Here is a 20,782-nt window from a genome sequence, read left to right on the forward strand (position 1 = left end):
TTAAAATGAAGTATTTTGAGAGAATATCTTAAAATATTAAAAGGTGTGAAATGAATACCTTCATTATAGGAACTCTAAAGCTCATTTTGGCAGTACAGTTCTCCCATGTCGTTGTGACATGTTAGCAGTCGGCCTGTATCTGCAGCCCTCAGGAGGGAGAGGAGGGCACCCAGCCTGGCTGCGTCCCTCTCTTTGTCGCCTTTACATCACACTAGCAATGTGGGCCACTCGCTTCGGTGGAAGAAAAGTAACCAGAGAAGACTTCAAAAGCAACCAGAGATGGAGACATTGAACTTTGGTGGGGGCTCAGTCTGTGCCTGACTAATTGATTTTCATCCTTTCTGACTTCTGTTCTTTTTGCCCCTAATTGTTGCTCCCATGTGGATATTTAGAAACCCACAAGCCCAGATGTAACTAGCAACATGACATCATTTTGAGTTAAACAAACAGAACCCAGGGGTTGGTGAGCTCTGGCACCAGGCAGCTTCTATTTTTGTGACAGTACAGTGTGCTGAATTAAAGTGGAACTGTGTTAACGTCTGGTTTTGCCCAAAACTGGCACTGGTCAAAACATGTATTTTTCCTTTTGTTTTTTACATGTCATTTTCGGTTATTTATGAAAGGAGCCTCAGTGTCAAGCACCTCCTCAAATCCCCGTAATTATGTAACAGCCACACATGCAGAACAGCAGGCCATCTGCCTGTGGGAGGGTGAATGTGTCATCACAGTATAGGTTCGCAGATCTAGCAAAACAGAAGAACCCTCGCCTCCCCGCCTGCGCCTGCGGTTGGCAGAAATGATTGGCAGGCAGACAGCAGTACCTCTGGCCTTCCCCAAGGTGTGGGCAAGCAGAAAGAAATGTCTCTTTAAAACGAGCAAAGGGAAGATGGGAGCGGTGGCTCCTGCCTGACTGCTGGGAGCTCAGTGCCAGCCTGGGCTTCAGTGTGAGACTCTGTCTTTAACAAGCACCAACAGCTGGGCTTGGGGAGATGACTGGGTGGGATCCCACCACCCACGTAAATGCCAGGTGGGCATGGCATCCCGCCAGTAACCTCATGCTCGGGAGGCAGAGACAGGGATCCCTGGGGCAAGCTGGCTAGCTAGACTCGCTGAATCAGTAAGGTCTGGGTTCAATGAGCCCCTGCCTCAGGCACTATCACTAAAACGAGTCAGAGAAGGATTAAGGAAGCTAACTGATGTTAACCTCCACACACACATTACACACACCCTTAGCCTCTGGCCTCCACATACATGCACAAACACACAGCCTCTGGCCTCCACACATGTGTGCACATGCATACACAACAGTATCAACAGCAAATGGAACATTTACTATAACTTCAGTGCTGATGCTATCTAAAGCAAGCTCGAAAGAAATACTGGTGCCTCAATCTGCTTTCTCACGTAGCGTCCCTGCAGACTGCGGCCTGTGGCTTGCTGCATAGGTCTCCAGATTTGAGGTTAAGTGCTGTGATAGTTTTACTTCCATCACAGGAAACCTCAGTGACTAAAGCCAGGAAAACAAACAAACAAACAAACAAACACTGGCTGTTTGGGCTCTTCCAACCCTAGCTACAAGGCTCTGTTCCTGTCCCGTGACACGCAGGAAAAGGAGATGCGTGCTGTCGGGATGATGCATGTTCCCTAGGCCATCAGCTTCCTGTTCAGCCCAGGCAGGTGTCGCACTTCCCTCTTCCTAAGGCCGTGTGAAGCTTTGAGCGAGTGCTCTCAATGCACCTGTGCTGGATGGAGCACATGCTCTGGATGGGTGGGGCTCTGGGTTCCATGCCTAGCACGGGGATGGGGGATTTGTGCATTCTACAGTAAGTGGTGACTATCTTTCTCCCTTCTCTGAGGGTCCACAATGTATGGCACTCTCTTCTTGATGTTTTCATAGCAGAACGCTAGTTATGATAAAGTATAAAAGTTTAGGGCATTAAAATTAAAGTATACTTAAATTCCCTTATTCCTTACATGGCTTTGGAATGGCTAAACCCCATCTCCTTATTTTCTGGCCTCTCATTTGTAAAATGTGACTAGATCTATCTTGCAGCATCACTGTGAAATATAAAATTTATAAAGGAAGACATCATTAGGGCTTATCAAATGGTGACTGATGTTAGCTGTTTTAATGTTTTCTGGCTCCTTTTATCCTGTGAGACTAGGGAGTAGATCCCATTTTACAGGCAAGGACATTGGTGCTGAGACTTAGTTAAGTGCCTTGTCCCAGATCACATAGAGAGGAGACACTGAAACTGATCTATTGGGCCTGAGTCGGCCTGACTCCAGGACTTGTTTTCCTCTATAGCATTATGTGCTATGTGAGTGCCTTGCAAAACTGGGGTGCCTACTACCAAATCAGGGTTGCTGCCTCTCCCCTCCCCAGAGACTGAGAGAGAAAGAAGACCTTTGAGAACCTGCTCTTGCCTTTCCAGATGTAGAAGAGCCAGTAATAATGGAACATCTGGAAGGAAATTTTTGTCTTGTGAATTCAGAGGTCCTCTGCCCCAGGAAATTGCCAGCATTCCTGACTTTTTCTTCTAGCTGAAAGTATGACCAGTGTTGAGGCTTAGTGTTGTATGGGAAGTCAAGTCACATCAATTATTTAAATTATAGGGGCTTGTGAAATAGTTTGGTAAGTTACTGATAAAATAGAAAACCCAACTGACTGTTTGTAATCTTGTTGTTTCTCAGGCAACAGGAGGAGGATATGAAAGTGATGATGCATATCATAATGCCGAACTCTCTTTCTTAGACATTCATAATATTCATGTCATGCGTGAATCTTTAAAAAAGGTGAAAGACATTGTCTATCCCAATGTAGAAGAATCTCATTGGCTGTCCAGTTTGGAGTCTACTCATTGGTTAGAACATATCAAGGCAAGTATATTTAAATATATATGTGTATGTATATATATATATATATATATATATATATATGTATATATATATATATATATAATATTTTTATGTATAAAAGAAAGTACTTGTTCCTTGAAATGGAATTCTTTCTTTAAATATTTAAAAATTGAATACTGGAAGAGAAACTATTTGTAGTAGAAGACTGTATTTGACAGCTTTATATATGTTTAAATAATTTGTTTAACTGAATTAAAGATTTTACAATGTCATGCTGGCTTATTTTCAGAGTTTGCCCAGCTGTATCTCTTAATCTTGTCCACAGTAAATAGTTCTGTGCAGGTTTATTGAGTAGTTGCCCATGTCATTAAATAGCCATTGCTGGGGGTATGCTTCATGGACTTGTACCTGTAGGGAGAAGAGCACAGGACTTGGATGGCACCTGGCCGTTTTTCATTCAGCGTAGGAGGGCAGCAGTGGAACAGAGTGAAGGAGATGCAAGAGAAATCCAGAGATCAAAAGAACATGTTGGAATGCCAAAAAAGCCTAGGCAGAAAGTCAGTGATGTTTGGAAGAACTGTGTGAGGAAGTCCCAGAGGACTCAGGGCTTCCAAGAGTGCCTAGCAGTAGCATGCAAGTGAGAGTTAAGGAAATCGAGACTATTACTTTGAAAACTTAAATAAAGGAGGAGAGAGTTGAGTATCCCGTGATTGTGAGAAGGGCTTTTCAAGTCTAGGGAAGCTTCAGTTTATTTTGTACATAGAAGAAATTGATTTAGGTGTTTTTAAAGGAGATAATCACCAAGTTCTGAAAATTTGCATATACTAGAATTTTTATAATAATGAAAGATATTGGAAATTACCTAAATGTACAAGGAAAGTTGTATCTCTATAGTTGTGCAATTATTTAGAAAGACCTCCATAGGACTGGAGAGATGGCTCAGCAGTTAAGCACTTGCCGGCAAAGCCTGATGGCCTGCATTTGATTCCCCAGTACCCACATGACGCCAGATGCACAAGGTGGTGCATGTATCTGGAATTTGTTTGCAGTGGCAGGAGGCTCTGGTATACCCATACTTATTCTCTGTCTGACCCCCACTCTGAAATAAATACATAAATAAATATTTTTAAGAAATAAAATGATCTCATAATGTGATGTCGAATAACATGAAGAATTGCTCAGTTAGGAAAGATGTTTGCATACAGGGGATTTTAGAAAGATATCTGCTAACATCTTAGCTATTATTTCTGAGTAATAGAACTGTAATAACTTTTATTTTCTTCTTTCTTCTTTTGCTTGCTCCCTTTTTCCAGTGAATATGTTACTTCAGCATGTAAAGTAGAATGCTGTTTGTTCATATTGAAAGAGACCATGTGTAGCAGAGAAACAGGAAGCTGGGGCAGCTCTTACTCTGAGTCCGAAAGAAAGAAGGGAGACTGGTTGAAAGTCCATCTTGTTTGGTGGCTCAGGTGTGTGCAGACATGTGAGGAAACTAGGAAGCAAGGGCACCTGAAAAACGTGAAGTGCAGAAGGAACATAGGAGGTGTTCTAAAAGTCCCCCATCAGGTTTTAGGATTTTGTTTGTATTGAGGAGGATACAAAAGCAATGAAAGAAACTGTCATTGTTGTGAGAAGACTGAGGAGCCCTCCTGGGCATATGTAACAACAGCCACCTCAGAGCTTCTCACACAGCAGTTAAATCCAAGCCATTGAACCAAAGGAGAAGAGATGTGTGTGGCCTCGAGATGGCCTTATAGACCGGATGGACAGTTGGACTGTGCTTGCTTGGTAAATCATCAGGAAGATCTGTTCTTGTCTCTTCCAGCTTCTCCCGGCCATTGGCATTTCTTGGTCCATGACTGCGTCACTGTAACCTCTGCCTCTGTGGTCACACTGTCCTGCCTCCTCCTTAGCAGGGTTCATGTAATTGGGGCCCATCTGTCTAAAAATCCAATAATTTCCAATTATTAGCTTGACCATATATGCAAAGTTCTTGCTTCTGTGAATGATTATGTTCACAGGATCCAGCTGTTAGAACTTGGCTATCTCTGGTGACCATTAGTCAGCCTCCCCCTCCAACTTATAGTCCTGTGGGAACTGTTGATGGTGTTGGAGTGTGACCATTAGTTGCTGGTGAAAAACAGTCCTACCACTGGGTATGAGGAACCAGAAAAAGCCCTTTGTAGCCAGAAGCTTGCCAGACCTGACAAAGCCCCACCATGGTGAGGACAGAGTTGTATGGTGTGTGGAGCTAATGCTTCTTACTAGTCCTCTTCAGCCACTCTTCCCCAGTGTCCTCCTTCCTATTGTAAGGTGACACTGTACTGTGTTGTGTGGACGACAGACATCCAGCAGCTAGTATTCATTGAGCATCTGCTTACTGTCAGAACTTATTGGAGGGGCTGGAGATACAGCTTAGAGGTTGAGGCACTTGCCTGCAAAGCCTAACACCTCAAGTTTGATTCCCCAGGACCCATGTAAAGCCAGATGCACAAGGTGGCGCATGCATCTGGAGCTTGTTTGCAGTGGCTATAGGCCCTGGAGCACCCATTCTCTATCTGATTATTTTTCTCTCTCTCTCTTTCTCTGTCTCTCTCACTTAAATAATTTTTTTTTAAAAAAAGGACTTAAGCCAGGAATGGTGGTGCACGCTTTTAATCCAAGCACTTGGGAGGCAAAGGTAGGAGGATCTCCGTGAGTTTGAGGCCACCCTGAGAATACAGAGTCAATTCCAGGTCAACCTGGGCTACAGTGAGACCCTACCTCAAATAAACAAAAAAAGAACTTAATGGATTGCCTGTTAGGCCAAGATGGGAAGGTAGAGGTACCATTCATGAGCATGCATAGCTACAAAGTACTAAGACATTAGTCCCTAGATCTAGGGAGTGCTCTGAACCACCACTGCGCCTCCGTGTGCGGTCTGCCCTTCCTTGCCCTCTGTCACAGGCCTATCAGATTACTTGCTTTCAGTGATGTGAGTTTGAAAGTCTGATTTAGTTGCATTAGATCATTACAACTATTCCTGTCAGCATGATTGTGAGGATTCATACTCAATGGGAAAACCACTAATATTTTCTAAAGTAATTGACTGAAATTGAATCCTTTTCATTGTTAAGGAAGTGTCTGAGGTGGATGTTGTCCTCATTCACTTGGGCTACAGTGATCTAGGATGTGAATACTGCTTCTCAACAGCCCTCTCTTCTGACAGAACAGGGTCCCATTGAGAATACTGAGCATGCCTCAAGGCGTAACCTGCCCTAGTCATCTCAGGAGCACTGGGTTTTGCACAAGGATTTGAGGGCCTGCCATACCTAGGTCTTCTAACCTTTTCTTCTTAGCAGTCCATTGTCTGCTTCTCTCTCGTGGTTATTTATGAAAAAATACTTAAATCTTTTTTATATGTCAGATTGTTTATGTACCTTGACTTTTCCTTTTATTAGTTAAAATGACCAAAATAGGTGTCTTATAGCATAGCTGTTCAAATTTTGGAAGCTGCATGGAATAAAACTTTTTTAAAAATATCAACTCAGCCAGGCATGGTGGCGCACGCCTTTAATCCCAGCACTCAGGAGGCAGAGGTAGCAGGATCGCCGTGAGTTCGAGGCCACCCTGAGACTCCATAGTGAATTCCAGGTCAGCCTGGGCTAGAGTGAGACCCTACCTCAAAAAAAAAATCAACTCAAAATGATGAAATATATGTAGATAGCTAATAAGCACAGGAAACTATGGGCCCTCCTATATACTACTGCTAGGAATGTGAGGTAGTAATAGCCATTTCTGAAAACAGTTTGCAGGTTTCCTTTAGAATTAAGCATTCACTGCTGGAGAGAAAGCCCAGTTAGTAAAGTACTTGTGCAAGCTTGAGGACCTGAGTTTGATCCCAGCCTCCATGTACAAAAGGTGGGCATGGTGGTGTATGCTTATTATCCTGGTTCTAGGAAGACAGACTCAGGTGGATCCCTGGATGTCACTGGCTGGCCAGTCTAGGCTACTTGGCTAGCTCTAGGCTAGTGTGAGACCCTATCTCCAAAAGAAGTAAACAAGCCGGGCATGGTGGCGCACACCTTTCATCCCAGCACTCAGGAGGCAGAAGTAGGAGGAGACAGAACTTGAGGAATAATGCCAGAGGCTATCCTCTAGCCTCCATACACATAGGTACGTGAATGCATGTTGACCATCCCCCATACTCAAGTATGCACATACACATGCAGACAAACATAAAAAATTAAACATACATTTGCCACATAATTCAGCCATTTTGTTTGTTTGTTTTTTCGAGGTAGGGTCTCACTCTAGCCCAGGCTGACCTGGAATTCACTATGGAGTCTCAGGGTGGCCTTGAACTCACGGAAATATCCCTACCTCTGCCTCCCGAATGCTGGGATTAAAGGTGTGCGCCACTATGCCCGGCTTTAATTCAGCCATTTTACTTATAGATGTTTGCCCAAGAGAAAGGAAAATGTTACATCCCTTCAAAATATGTATGCAAAAAAAATCACAGGATTACTGTTTGCATTCAACTTATACTAGAACCCACCAAATGTCTTATCAGCTGTAAATGGATAAGTAACAGTCCACTCAATGGGAAAAAATGACCCAATCTCCAATATGGAGGGACCTTGACAACATAACACCAAGTGAAAGAAGCCAGGCCCAGGAGGCCATGAAGTACATGATTCTAGGTATATACAGTAAGGGTCCAGTAGAGACAGAAAGCAAACCAGTGGCTTCCAGAAGCTGAGGCTCGAAGCAGAAAGTGACCACCAGTGGCACATACTAAGGTTTTGGTTGACATGAGTACTCTACAAATGGATTGTGGTGACAGTTGCACAGTTGTAGAAATTACTAAATCTAATCAAACTGCCAGTTTTCCCAGGTAAATGTTGTGGTGAGTAAACACCTGAGTTCTATGGTTACAAATAGTTCTCTAAATGCCTGGATCCTGAAAACTGCACTGCAGTTGGCTTTTTCTTTTTCTTTTGTTAAAGTCAGAAAGAGAGGAAGAGGGAGGGAGGAAGGATGGGTGCACCAGGGCTTCCAGCTACTGCAAACAAACTCCAGACACATGTGCCCCCTTGTGCATCTGGCTAACATGGGTCCTAGGGAATTGAACCAGGGTCCTTTGCCTTTGCAGGCAAGCACCTTAACCGCTAAGCCATCCTTCCAGCCCAGCTTTTGCTTTTGAACAGCTTGGCACATCCAAAGGGGATCTCTGAAGACAGAGGTTCCTGTTCTAGTTTTCTCTCTCTGTTGGATTTTGTCTTTAACTTTGACTAGGTTTAAAGCCATATTTTCACATTCCAGTAGTATCAGTGCTCTCTACTACTTACCTGTCTCCTTCGTCCAGCTCGTTCTGACAGGAGCCATCCAGGTGGCCGACAAGGTGTCTTCAGGGAAGAGCTCGGTGCTCGTGCACTGCAGCGACGGATGGGACAGGACTGCTCAGCTCACGTCCCTGGCCATGCTGATGCTGGACAGCTTCTACAGGAGCATTGAGGGCTTCGAAATACTAGTCCAAAAAGAGTGGATAAGTTTTGGACATAAATTTGCATCTGTAAGTAAACACTAGAGCTGTGGTGGCTGTCATTTAGAATAAAAAAAAAATGAGTTTCCAAACTGCACATTCAGTACTGACATGAAAAATCGTAAGAGCAGAGCCGGGCGTGGCGGTGTGCGCCTTTAATCCCAGCACTTGGGAGGCAGAGGTAGGAGGATCACCATGAGTTCGAGGCCACCCTGAGACTCCATAGTGAATTCCAGGTCAGCCTGGGCTACATTGAGACCCTACCTTGAAAAACCAAAAAAATCAACAGTGTCAGTCACTGCAACTTCACTGTTCTGGGGATGTGTCATGCCTTGGACTAATGACATTCTTGTCAGGCAGGCAGCTGCTTACACAGCTGCATGGTGTGTAGTTTCACTGGAAAGTGGTCATCTGGCCAGCCTTGGTGGTGCACGCCTTTAAGACCAGCACAGGGGCGACAGCCTGGGATAGAGTGAGATCTGGTCTCAAAAAAGTAGTAGAATCTGTACATGTGAATTAAAGTTGTGTGTGGCGGCACACACTTAATAACTCCAGAATTCAGGAAGCTGAGACAGGAGGATTGCTGTGAGTTCATGAGCTACACCATGAGTTCCAGACCAGCCTGGGGTACAAAGCAAAACTTTGTTTTGGAAGGGGTGGGGAAAAATGGTCAACTTGAAATTTCCTAAACCAAGGAAGACAAGCCAATAGTTCTCTCTGAGCTAATATTGTAGCTGTCAGGGACAAATGTATTTTCTAGAAATGCCAAGCTTTTATGTGAGGATTTTTATTCTCTGATAACGCATTTTCAAAATCATTAAGAGAGCCGGCTAAAGTCCATACTCTTGGGTCTTTTTCCCCAGTGCTCTTTGGATAAACGTTTTTAAATCAGTGTCTTGGTCATCCTTACTAAGGATCATAGATCCAACTTTCAGAATCATTGTTGGGCAGCTGTGGGCTTCATCCACATTTTGTAAATGGTGTGACTAACAGTGTCAAATAGAAGACCCCTGCTTAGTAAATGAATATATTGTGAGGGTTGGGATTTGTCTGGTCTTTAAAAGAAAAGAAGGGGTCTTTTTTGGTTTTTCGTGGTAGGGTCTCACTTTGGTTCAAGCTGACCTGGAATTCACTATGTAGTCTCGAGCTCTCAGTGATCCTCCTACCTCTGCCTCCCCAGTGCTGGGATTAAAGGTGTGCGCCACCACGCCTGGCTGAAAAGGAGGTAATGACCAGTGACTGCTGGTCTTACAGCTTTGGGGTTAGTCCCCTCATCGCTGGAAGAGCTACTTACTGTACTGGAACCTCAGATTCCAGCAATCACGTAGGAGGATGACACTTTGCTGATTCTCACAATTTTTCATAAAAGTTCATTTATACGTATGTATGTATAAGTATATATTTTGAGACAGTCTCATGTAGCTCAGACTGTCCTCAAACTGTTAGTTGAAGATGGCCTTCAATTTCGGATCCTCCTGCCTCTACTTCCTGAGTACTGGAATTAAGGATGTGTTTCTGCAGTGCTAGGAGTCAAACCCAGGGCAGGGCTTCCTGCATGCTAGGCAAGCACCCTATTCACTGAGCAGCACCCCTAGCCCCAAAAGCTTATATAATTTCCATTATTCTGAAATCATCTATATTTATCTGTATTTCTATGGAAACACATACAGCTTACTATCTGAGAAACTTGGCATTTAGAGGACAGGTTGCGGAGTTGTACTGTGACATTTTGTAGGTTATTTGCTTCTCTGGTTTTGTATCCGTGAATTAAAACAAGTCGTCTCCATCAATTCATTCCAGAGAATAGGTCACGGGGATAAAAACCATGCTGATGCTGACCGCTCTCCTATTTTTCTCCAGTTCATTGACTGCGTGTGGCAGATGTCAAAGCAGGTAAGGGGTCTGTGGGCTAGAAGGACAATCAGTGCTTAAGTATTGCGTTAGCTGAAAATTTTCCCCAAAGTGATGCAGGACAGAAACAGAGATGAAACAAGATGTGTGAATCATTGTTGCACACAGGGATTCATTTTTTATTTTACCACTACTTCTGCCTGGGATTTTCCATCAGAAAGTTTACAAAATTGAGTTTCTTAACAGAGTGATCTCTGCTAAGGAGAGGTCAGCAGAACTGACAACATGGAGTTGTTTTCAGACACACTCTCCTGGACACACTTGAAATAATGACACGAACCTGGATGGCCAGGAGAGCCCAGAATACTGGTCTCTTGACTTGACACTTCTTAAAGCATTTCAGTCTATGATAATGCCAAAAATATAAGCTCTGGTGTGTGTAGACCAGAACCCTTTGCTGGCCTTCCTGAGCTGTCCGGCATGGCAGCATTTAGTCACTCCTAACATCCATCCATGCATCTCTCTCATTTTTGCTGCAGTACATATGCACATGTGTGCAAATGAGTATGTATATTTTTAAAAAACTTAAAGTGAATCATAATATGCCCTAAGTTCCTAGTCCTGGAACCCACTCTGCCATGCATCTTTTGAGTTCCATGAAAGATGAGGCCCCAGTTTTCACGCTGTGCTTTCTCATTTCTGTCTAGTTCCCTACAGCTTTTGAGTTCAATGAGCGCTTTTTGATTACAGTCTTGGATCATCTGTATAGTTGCCGATTCGGTACTTTCTTATTCAACTGTGAAGCCATGCGAGAAAGACAGGTGAGCAAAACTGCTGATCTTCCTTGAAAATACTGTTATTTAGTTAGTTGAGAGAAAGAGAGGCTGGCTGACCATGGGCAGGCCAGGGCCTCTTGCCACTGCTGCAGACTAACTCCAGGTGCCTGTGCCACTTTGTGCATCTGGCTTTATATGGGTACTAGGGAATCACACCCAGGCCAAAGGCTTTGAAAGCAAGCATTGTTAACTGCTGAACCATCTGCCTGGCCCCTACTAGTCCGGGGTGTGTGTGTGTGTGTGTGTGTGTGTGTGTGTGTATTTGCCAAAGTGAGTCTAGTATGCTGAGCAATAAGAAAAAGATGGGAGCTTGTAAAGCACTGATTTTTTTTTGCCCTCAAGTAGTAGGAATGATTTAAAAATATGCAAGTTCTTCCTCATGAAATTTCATAAAACTGCTGGTAAAGGGGATTTTATAAAGGTCACACACCTGTGAGAACAGGGGAGAAAAGAGAAAATGGACGCAGCCACAACATTTTAGAAACTAGAAAGCTGGAAGATAAGTGGCAAATAATTCAACTGGAGCAAACCGAATCTCAAAGCAGTGGTAGAGAAGCCATGACGCAGCTCGTTCTGCTTCACAGACCACGGCTGCTCCACGATGAACTCAGCCAGGTGATTAGGAGGAAGCAAGTGGGAAGAGAAGATGGCACAGGCCTGGAAACGTGGCTCCGGGGCTAAGGTACTTGCCTACAAAGCCTCCCGACCCACGTTCTATTCCCCGATACCCACATAAAGCCAGATGCCCAAGGTGATGCATGCATTTGGAGTTCATTTCCAGCAGTTAGAGACCCTTCCACACCCATTCTCTCTCTCTCTTTCTCCCTTTCTCTCATAAATCAGTCAATAAGTAAAATAGTTTTTAAAATAAGAAGATGGCCTAGAGGTGTGTTCAGAATCAGCCAGTCAGCTCCCTTTCGTCCCACTCTGGAGCTAAGGATGCTGGCAGAAGCTGCTTCTGAGGAAAGGATAACAGCTAGGGAACTCCTACAGCTGTGGGACCCAAGTTCCTTTCATCCAGGTAGGATCATATCTCTGCTGGTGAAATAGAAATGGGAAGAAATAGAACGCTCATTAATTGCTAATGGGGATAGAAACGGTATGACTGATGTAAAAAATTGCTTGATAGTTCCTCAAAAGATAAAATATAGAATTCATGTATGCCCCAGATATTTCATGTCTAGATTATGTATTCAAAATAACTCACAAAGGGAACCATATCCGTTAGTTATACCTGTAATCACAGCATTTGGGAAACACAAGCAGGATTGTGAGTTTGAAGCCAGGCAAGGCTACATAGTAAGAGCCTATCTCAAAAGAAAGCAAAATGATGGGCTGGAGAGATGGCTTAGTGGTTAAGCGCTTGCCTGTGAAGCCTAAGGACCCCGGTTCGAGGCTCGGTTCCCCAGGTCCCACGTTAGCCAGATGCACAAGGGGGCGCACGCGTCTGGAGTTCGTTTGCAGAGGCTGGAAGCCCTGGCGCGCCCATTCTCTCTCTCTCCCTCTATCTGTCTTTCTCTCTGTGTCTGTCGCTCTCAAATAAATAAATAAAAAATTTTAAAAAAAAAGAAAGCAAAATGAAAATGCAGGCTCATTAAAATATAGTCTCAAATTAAAATCAAGCTATATGTGTAAGACATAGATAAATGAATTTTATCCCCACTGTGTGTGTGTGTGTGTGTGTGTGTGTGTGTGTGTACACAAATATTCCAAAATCTGAACAAAAAATTTTAAATACAAAGTACTTCTGGGCCCAAGTATGTTAGATGAGAAATACTCAACCAGTTTTGTTTTTTTTTTTTTGGCTTAATTCTTTTTTTTTTTTAATTTAATTTATTAGTTTCCTTTTCAGTAAATACAGGCAGTTTGGTACCATTGTTTAGGCTCATCTGTGATCTACCCCCTCCCATTGGACCCTCCTTGTTGATGAAAATGGGTCATGCATTGTGGAGTTAGCCCCCAGTTATTGGTATGATAAATGTCTCTGCAAATCATGACCCAACATGTGACTCTGACATTCTTTCCGCCCCCTCTTCTGCAAAATTTCCCTGAGCCATGTTGGCTTCATTTTTGGTCTGCTTCAGTGCTGAGGTGTTTGGGGCCTCTGAGGCTCTGGCTCTCTGATTTGGTAGGAGTTGATTTTTCTCTGCGTTGGTCTCCTTCCTCTTTGTGCTGGTATCCGGTTCACAGGAAAACATCACCCTTACTTGTTTCGCCAGTTGTCCTTAGTTTCAGTTGGGCCCCTTTTGAGGTATGTTGGGGCAGCTCTCTTCTTAGGATCTGCATCTATCTTTTTTTTTTTCCCCTTGGTATCTGGAGTGCAGCTAGGCGGTCGCCATCTTGGCCAGAAGAATGTCTTTTTTCTTTTTTTTTATTTTTAATTTTTTATTAACATTTTCCATGATTATAAAAAAAATGCCATGGTAATTCCCTCCCTCCCCCCTGACACTTTCCCCTTTGAAATTCCATTCTCCATCATATTACCTCCCCATCTCAATCATTGTACTTACATATACACAATATCAACCTATTAAGTACCCTCCTCCCTTCCTTTCTCTTCCCTTTATGTCTCCTTTTTAACTTACTGGCCTCTGCTACTAAGTATTTTCCTTCTCACACAGAAGCCCAATCATCTGTAGCTAGGATCCACATATGAGAGAGAACATGTGGTGCTTGGCTTTCTGGGCCTGGGTTACCTCACTTAGTATAATACTTTCCAGGTCCATCCATTTTTCTGCAAATTTCATAACTTCATTTTTCTTTACCGCTGAGTAGAACTCCATTGTATAAATGTGCCACATCTTCATTATCCACTCATCAGTTGAGGGACATCTAGGCTGGTTCCATTTCCCAGCTGTTATAAATTGAGCAGCAATAAACATGGTTGAGCATGTACTTCTAAGGAAATGAGATGAGTCCTTTGGATATATGCCTAGGAGTGCTATAGCTGGGTCATATGGTAGATCAATCTCTAGCTGTTTTAGGAACCTCCACACTGTTTTCCACAATGGCTGGACAAGATTGCATTCCCACCAGCAGTGTAGAAGGGTTCCTGTTTTTCCATATCCCCGCCAACATTTATGATCATTTGTTTTCATGATGGTGGCCAATCTGACAGGAGTGAGATGGAATCTCAATGTAGTTTTAATCTGCATTTCCCTGATGACTAGTGATATAGAACATTTTTTTAGATGCTTATATGCCATTCGTATCTCTTCCTTTGAGAATGCTCTATTTAGCTCCATAGCCCATTTTTGATTGGCTTGTTTGATTCCTTATTATTTAACTTTTTGAGTTCTTTGTATATCCTAGATATTAATCCTCTATCAGATATATAGCTGGCGAAGATTTTTTCCCATTCTGTAGGTTGCCTCTTAGCTTTTTGCACTGTCCTTTGCAGTGCAAAATCTTTGTAATTTCATGAGGTCCCAGTGATTAATCTGTGGTTTTATTGCCTGAGCAATTGGGGTTGTACTCAACCAGTTTTTTGAAAGAAACAGAAATCGGGAAAGCTTTGGATGCTTCCATATCACTATTGGAAGTTAGAAGTCAGTAGAAGAGGATATTGAGAATTTTAAAGGAAAATGCTACAAGCCAGCTTTCTATAGCTACAAAACTGCCAACTAAACATGAAGGCAATGTTGCAATCAGGTTCACATTCCTGGTAGAAATCACCCAACCAAGAGCAGCTTGTGGGATAAAAAAAAAAGAGGTTTATTTTGGCTTACAGGTTCGAGGGGAATCTCCACAATGGCAGGGGAAAACGATGGCATGAGGAAAGGGTGGACATCACCCCCTGGCCAACATCAGGTGGACAATAGCAGTAGGAGAATGTGCCAAACACTGGCAAGGGGAAACTGGCTATAACACCCATAAGCCCGCCCTGAACAATACACCACCTCCAGCAGGTGTTAGTTCCCAGATCTCCATCAGCTGGGAACCTAGCATTCAGAACACCTAAGTTTATGGGGGACACTTGAATCAAACCACCACAGGCAAAAACAAAGATCTCAGGCTAGAGGGATGGATCAGCAGTTACGGTGCTTGCCTGGGAAGCCTAAAGACTCAGGTTTGATTCCCCAGTACCCACGTAATGCCAGATGTGCTAGATGCATGCATCTGAAGTTTGTTTTCAGTGGCTGGAGATCCTAGTATGCCCATTCTCTGTCTTTCACTATCTATTCTCTCTCCTCATTCAAAAATTAAAATACTAAAGACAGAGATTTCTCACACATGCTTGGCATCAAGAATGATGACCCTCCTCCACTGTACCCTTCTCTGGTAGTGGCTGAAGAGAGCAGGATTACCATAGGGAGGGCACCCATACAGAGGAAGGCAGAGAAGGGGTCCTACATGAGACTGGGCATAAGGCCCAGAAGCCACCTGTGCAGCATGGAGCCCTCTGACTTGAGGGATGTTTGAAACACTGATGGGAAGAGCATGGGGTTGAGCTAGTAAATACCAAGAATAGGAAGCAAAATATAGTCATGAAATCAAGGGGAAATTTAAAAAATTGTGCAGGAATAGGAAAGTAATCACAAAACCGAGACTGCATAGCTCAGCTATAAATAGCATGTGCTTAGTCATCGGAACCCAACTTCTACCCACTGAGATAATCAGCGTCTGCCGTAGATGGAGGACATGTACCAGAAAGAAAGCTTGTGGAGTGGCAAGAGCGGGAGGAAACAGACATCTCACTTATGACGATATCAGTGGTTAATGCCTACAACGTCCCAGCTGTGATAAGTACCAAAGAAATCAGTTAGAAACACAAGTTGGGGGGGGTGTGGAAAGATGGCTTGGCGGTTAAGGCGCTTGCTTGCAAAGCCTAAGGACCCATGTTCTACTCTCCAGATTCCAAAAGGTGACACAAATGCCCAAGGCCGCTCATGCTCACAAGGTGGTGCATGTGCCTGGAGTTCGATTGCAGTGTCTAGAGGCCCTAGTGTACCAACTCTCTCTCCCCCCTCCCTCCCTCTCTCAAAAAAATTACAAAAAAAGCACAAGTTGGTTCAGACATTATGGAAGATAGTGTGGAAGTTCCTCAAGGTATCACAAATAGAACTACTGTATGATCCAGCAATCCCACTACTAGGCTGCAGGCACAGACTTGTAATCCCACGTACTTAGAAGGTTGAGGCAAGAGACTGCCTTGGCAGTGAATACTGGGGAAACCCAAAACACATCAAGGTGACAAGAAGAGAAAGCCCATTGCTTAGCACCAGATGAGTCATCTCTGCAACGTCGATCAGGACGCGGGGACTGTGCAGCCAGCAGAGGTGACAAGGACCATTAGTGCTATTCTCACTGCAACCCAGAGAAGCTTCTCTACAGAGATGGTGGTAGAGACACTGAGGAGACTTCCAACTCCAAAAAGCAGAAAATAAAAGGCTGTCAAGAACTCAACATGAAAGGAGATATATCTGTCAAGCCCTCCAAGGTTCAGGGAACATTGTGGAAGAGGGGGTGGAAAGATTGTAAGAGCCACAGGGTAGGAAGGAGTACTTTGGGGCATTGTCATCCACACATGAATTGACTGGTGTGTTACTGACCTCACAGTGGTGGGTATTACCCTCACAAGACCTGTGCAATTTTGAGCCCATCAACATATTAACATAGAGGACACAGGGCAAAAAAGCCAAAAAGAATGAAACATCAAAACAGATGGACTAAGTGCCAGGCGTGGTGGCGCACGCCTTTAATCCCAGCACTCTGGGAGGCAGAGGTAGGAGGATCACTATGAGTTTGAGGCCCCCTGAGACTACATAGTGAATTCCAGGTCAGCTTGGACTAGAGCAAGCGAGACCCTACCTCAGAAAAAAAAAAAAAAAAAAAAAACCGAAGGACTACTTGGAAAATGGAGGTGTTCAGGGGAATAAGGGTAGGGGAAAGTGAGGGGAAAACAAAGTAATGGGACAGGAATATGATCAAGTTACAGTATGTTAATGCATTAAAATTCTCAATAAAAATATAAAACAAGGGGATGGTGAGATGGCTCAGCAGTTAACGTGCTTACCTGCAAAGCCTAACGACCCAGATTCCATTCCACAATACCCACATAAAGCCATATGCACAACGTAATGCATGTATTTAGAGTTCGTTTGCAGCAGCTGGAGGCTCTGGTGGACCCATTATCTCGGTCTTTCTTTTCTCTCTGCTCACAAATAAAAACAAAGATATTAATATATATATATATATGAATATTATCTCAAAAACGACAGCAAAATAGAAGAGGGGCTAGTTGAAAAGAAGAAGAAGCCAATGCAAGTCATGGGAAGGGACTAAGATCAAAATACATTGTGTATGTATGAAAAATGTTAATAAAATGTTTGAAAAATGAGCCAGGCATGATAGCACACACCTTTAATCCCAGCACCCAGAGGCTGAGGTAGGAAGATTATGGCCAACCTGAAGCTACAGAGTGAATTCCAGGTCAGACTGCACTATAGTGAAACCCTGCCTCAAAAACAAAAGATTAAAAAAATTAAATTTAGAGAAAAAAAAACTGCCTGGAGTAAAGAGTGAATTTAGGGCTAGCCTGGGTAACTTAGCAAGACTATGTCTCAAAAAACAAAACTAAAATAACTTGAAAAATGAACTGGGGCCAGACATGGTGGCACACACCTGAAATCCAAACACTTGGAAGGTAGAGGCAGGAGGATCAGGAATTGAAGCCAGCTTTGCTATATGAGACCTTGTCTCCAAAATTGAATTAATAAGTAAATAAATAAGCAGGCATCAAGCTCTGTGGTAGAGCCTTTGGAGGCCCTCCATTCAGTCATGGGAACTATAAGAAAGAAGAAGAAAATCAAAATCCATGTCACACTACTCACTAGCCCAGACTATAGATAGGAAGGACTAACTTAAATGACAGATAAACAGATAAAGTAAATGTGATATACTCCTTTGTGTAATGAATTGCATTTAGCCTTTTTTAATATATACTTTTTATTGAAAACTTCTATACTTTCAGACAATAAACCATGATATTTCCCTCCCCCACCTTCCCCTTTATAACTCTGCTCTCCGTCATATCCCCTCCCTGTCTCCATTAGTCTCTGTTTTAATCTGATGTCATCATCTTTTTCTCCTATTATGAAGGTCTTGTGTGGGTACTGCTAGGCACTGTGAGGTCTTGGATATCGAGGTCAGTTTCTGTCTGGACAGTTGCATGTAAGGAGTGGTGCCCTTCCTTTGGCTCTTACATTCTTTCTGCCACCTCTTCCTCAATGGACCCTGAGCCTTGGAGGGTGTGATAGAGATGCTTCAGTGCTGGACACTCCTCCATCCCTTCTTCTCAGCACTGTGTTGCCTTTTGGGTCATCCCAGTGGTCATCACCATCTGAAAAGAGAAGCTTCTCTAACCAGAAGTGAGAGTAGCATTAATACATGAATATGAACATTAAGTGTGGTGCTTTCAGGGCAGTTTGGTGAGAGTAATATATGCATTTATCCAGGCAAGAGTAGGCTTTAAACCCCTAAGACTCATGGCCTTCCCTGCCATAGGCTTTTGATTAGGTTTTCAGTACCAGGCACATGTTCCCTCCCATAGAGCAGGCCTTCAGTCCAATTAGAGCAGTTGGTTTCCCCCAGAGCAGACAGGCCACTATTGTGTATTTAGCCTTTTAAAAAGTCACACATTTGCCAGGCGTGGTGGCGCACGCCTTTAATCCCAGCACTCGGGAAGCAGACGTAGGAGGATCGCCATGAGTTTGAGGCCACCCTGAGACTACATAGCAGACTCCAGGTCAGCCTGGGCCAGAGTGAGACCCTACCTCGAAAAACCAAATAAATAAATAATAAAAGGTCACACATTCAAGGCCAGCCTGGGGGCTACAGAGTGGGTTTCAGGTCAGCCTAGGCTACAGTGCGACCCTGCCTCAAAATGAAAAAGAATGAACTGTTACTATTGCAGGTAACATGGAGCCAGAGGGCAGTATGCTGAGTGGAATGTCAGTTACAGACGGACAATTGAATATAGTCTTACTTCTGTGTACAACCTAAAAAGAAGTTGAATTTACAGTAATGGAGAGTAAAAGGAGTAACTGCTGGGGGTGGGCAGAAGAAGAGTGGGTGGTCAGAAGGCACACCCCTTCAGTCCTGGAGACCTGTAAAGTTTGAGTAGGAAATGACCACTATAGGTTCGTGTGTTTGAACATTCGTTTCCCAGATGGTAGTGCCATTTTGGAAAGCTATGGACCCTTTAGAGAGTGATGCCTAGCTGGAGGAAGTGAGTCACTGGCGATGGGCCTTAATGTTGACAGCCTGGCCCTGATTCTGGTCTGTTCTCTTGAATGCTGCGATGACTTAACCAGCTGTTCCTCACTACTGCCATAGCGGCACCCAGCACCAAACCCTCCTCGCCGTGATGGACTGTCTCTTCAGGCTGAGCCCAAATTAGTCTTTCCTCCCTTAAGTTGCATCTTGTCAGCAGTTTGTCTCAGCAGCAAGAAAAGTAATAAATTCCCCAATATGCCGCATTATAAGTACAGTTATGATTTAGTTTGTAATTGAAATTGATTAAATGGATCTCAAATGTTCTTCCTTCAGAAAATGGCAACTCGTATGGGAGAGATTGCTCAATGATGAAAGGTGCTTACTCTCAAGCCTGCCAGCTCATGTTCAACTCCCCAGTACCCACATAAATCTGGGGACAATGGGAGGTGGAGCCAAGAGAATTTGGAAGTTCTCAGGCCAGTTAGACTGGTACACATAAAGTAGCCAAAACAAAACAAGGGACCCCTGTCACGAAAAAAGTGGAAGAAAAGGACAAACACCCCAAGGTTGTCCTCTGACCTATATGTGCACTGTGGCACGTGCATGCCCATACACACATTAAAAATGTGGCGATTACATGAGGTTCTTTAGCTTGATTGTGGTAGTTATTTACAATTTATACATATATCAAAATATGTTGTCATACTGTAATGGGACTCACCTGTACTCCTGGCAATGTAGCAAGAGTCTGTCTCTATCAGTCAGTATTTTAAAAATAACAAGTTAACCATAAAAACATGTTGTATGCCTGAAATAAATGTCAGCTATACCTCTGAAGAGCTGGGCGGGGAAGGGGGGGATCATACAGTTGTTTCTGGGGAGAGGTGAGAGACTGCTCTATTTTTGTAACTGTCAAACTGTTTGACTCCTAAAACTATGTACATGTATAAAAAATGTTTAAATGTGCAAATAAACAATGAAGTATGGATTTGGCCCCCAAGTGGTACAAATGAACTTTATAAGGCAACTTTAAAAGAAGACAGGCTGGGGCTGGAGAAATGGCTTAGTGGTTAAGGCCCTTGCCTGCGAAGCCTAACGACCCAGGTTTAATTCCCTAGTACCCACATAAGCCAGATGCACAAGGTAGTGCATGTGTCCAGAGTGTTTTTGCAGTGGCTGGACACCATGATGTGCCCATTCTCTCCCCACCCCCATAAAATATATACTTTAAAAAAAAGAAGGAAAACTGGTGCTATCCTTAATCATTCACATGAGATCAATGAGATCAGATATGTTAAAATGTCTTTGTTATTTGTTCTGAGCATTGTTTTCTGCTTTTAGTGTCAGATATTTTTTTCTCTTTATGGAACTCATTTAAATTCCACCTTAGGTAGTTTTAATTCTTTTACTTTTCGTATTTTTTTAATCTTTTATTTATTAGAAAGAGAAAGAGACAGACAGAGTTTGGGCACGCCAGGGCTTCCAACCACTGCAA

The 20,782-nt window shown here is 43.4% G+C and overlaps 1 protein-coding gene across 3 annotated transcripts in view; it reads left to right on the top strand.

Moving 5' to 3' along the window:
* The window catches only part of Mtm1 (myotubularin 1), a 129,041-nt gene that overhangs the window by 96,435 nt on the left and 11,824 nt on the right, over nucleotides 1-20,782 (top strand). For all 3 annotated transcript variants that reach the window (XM_004668928.2, XM_045141014.1, XM_045141015.1), the window contains 4 exons: nucleotides 2,695-2,880; nucleotides 8,207-8,413; nucleotides 10,184-10,276; nucleotides 10,942-11,055. In XM_004668928.2, the coding sequence (XP_004668985.1) occupies nucleotides 2,695-2,880; nucleotides 8,207-8,413; nucleotides 10,184-10,276; nucleotides 10,942-11,055 (600 nt within the window). The remainder of the gene's footprint in view (nucleotides 1-2,694; nucleotides 2,881-8,206; nucleotides 8,414-10,183; nucleotides 10,277-10,941; nucleotides 11,056-20,782) is intronic.

Source organism: Jaculus jaculus, chromosome X (assembly GCF_020740685.1).
Source record: "Jaculus jaculus isolate mJacJac1 chromosome X, mJacJac1.mat.Y.cur, whole genome shotgun sequence".
Taxonomy (NCBI): domain Eukaryota; kingdom Metazoa; phylum Chordata; class Mammalia; order Rodentia; family Dipodidae; genus Jaculus; species Jaculus jaculus.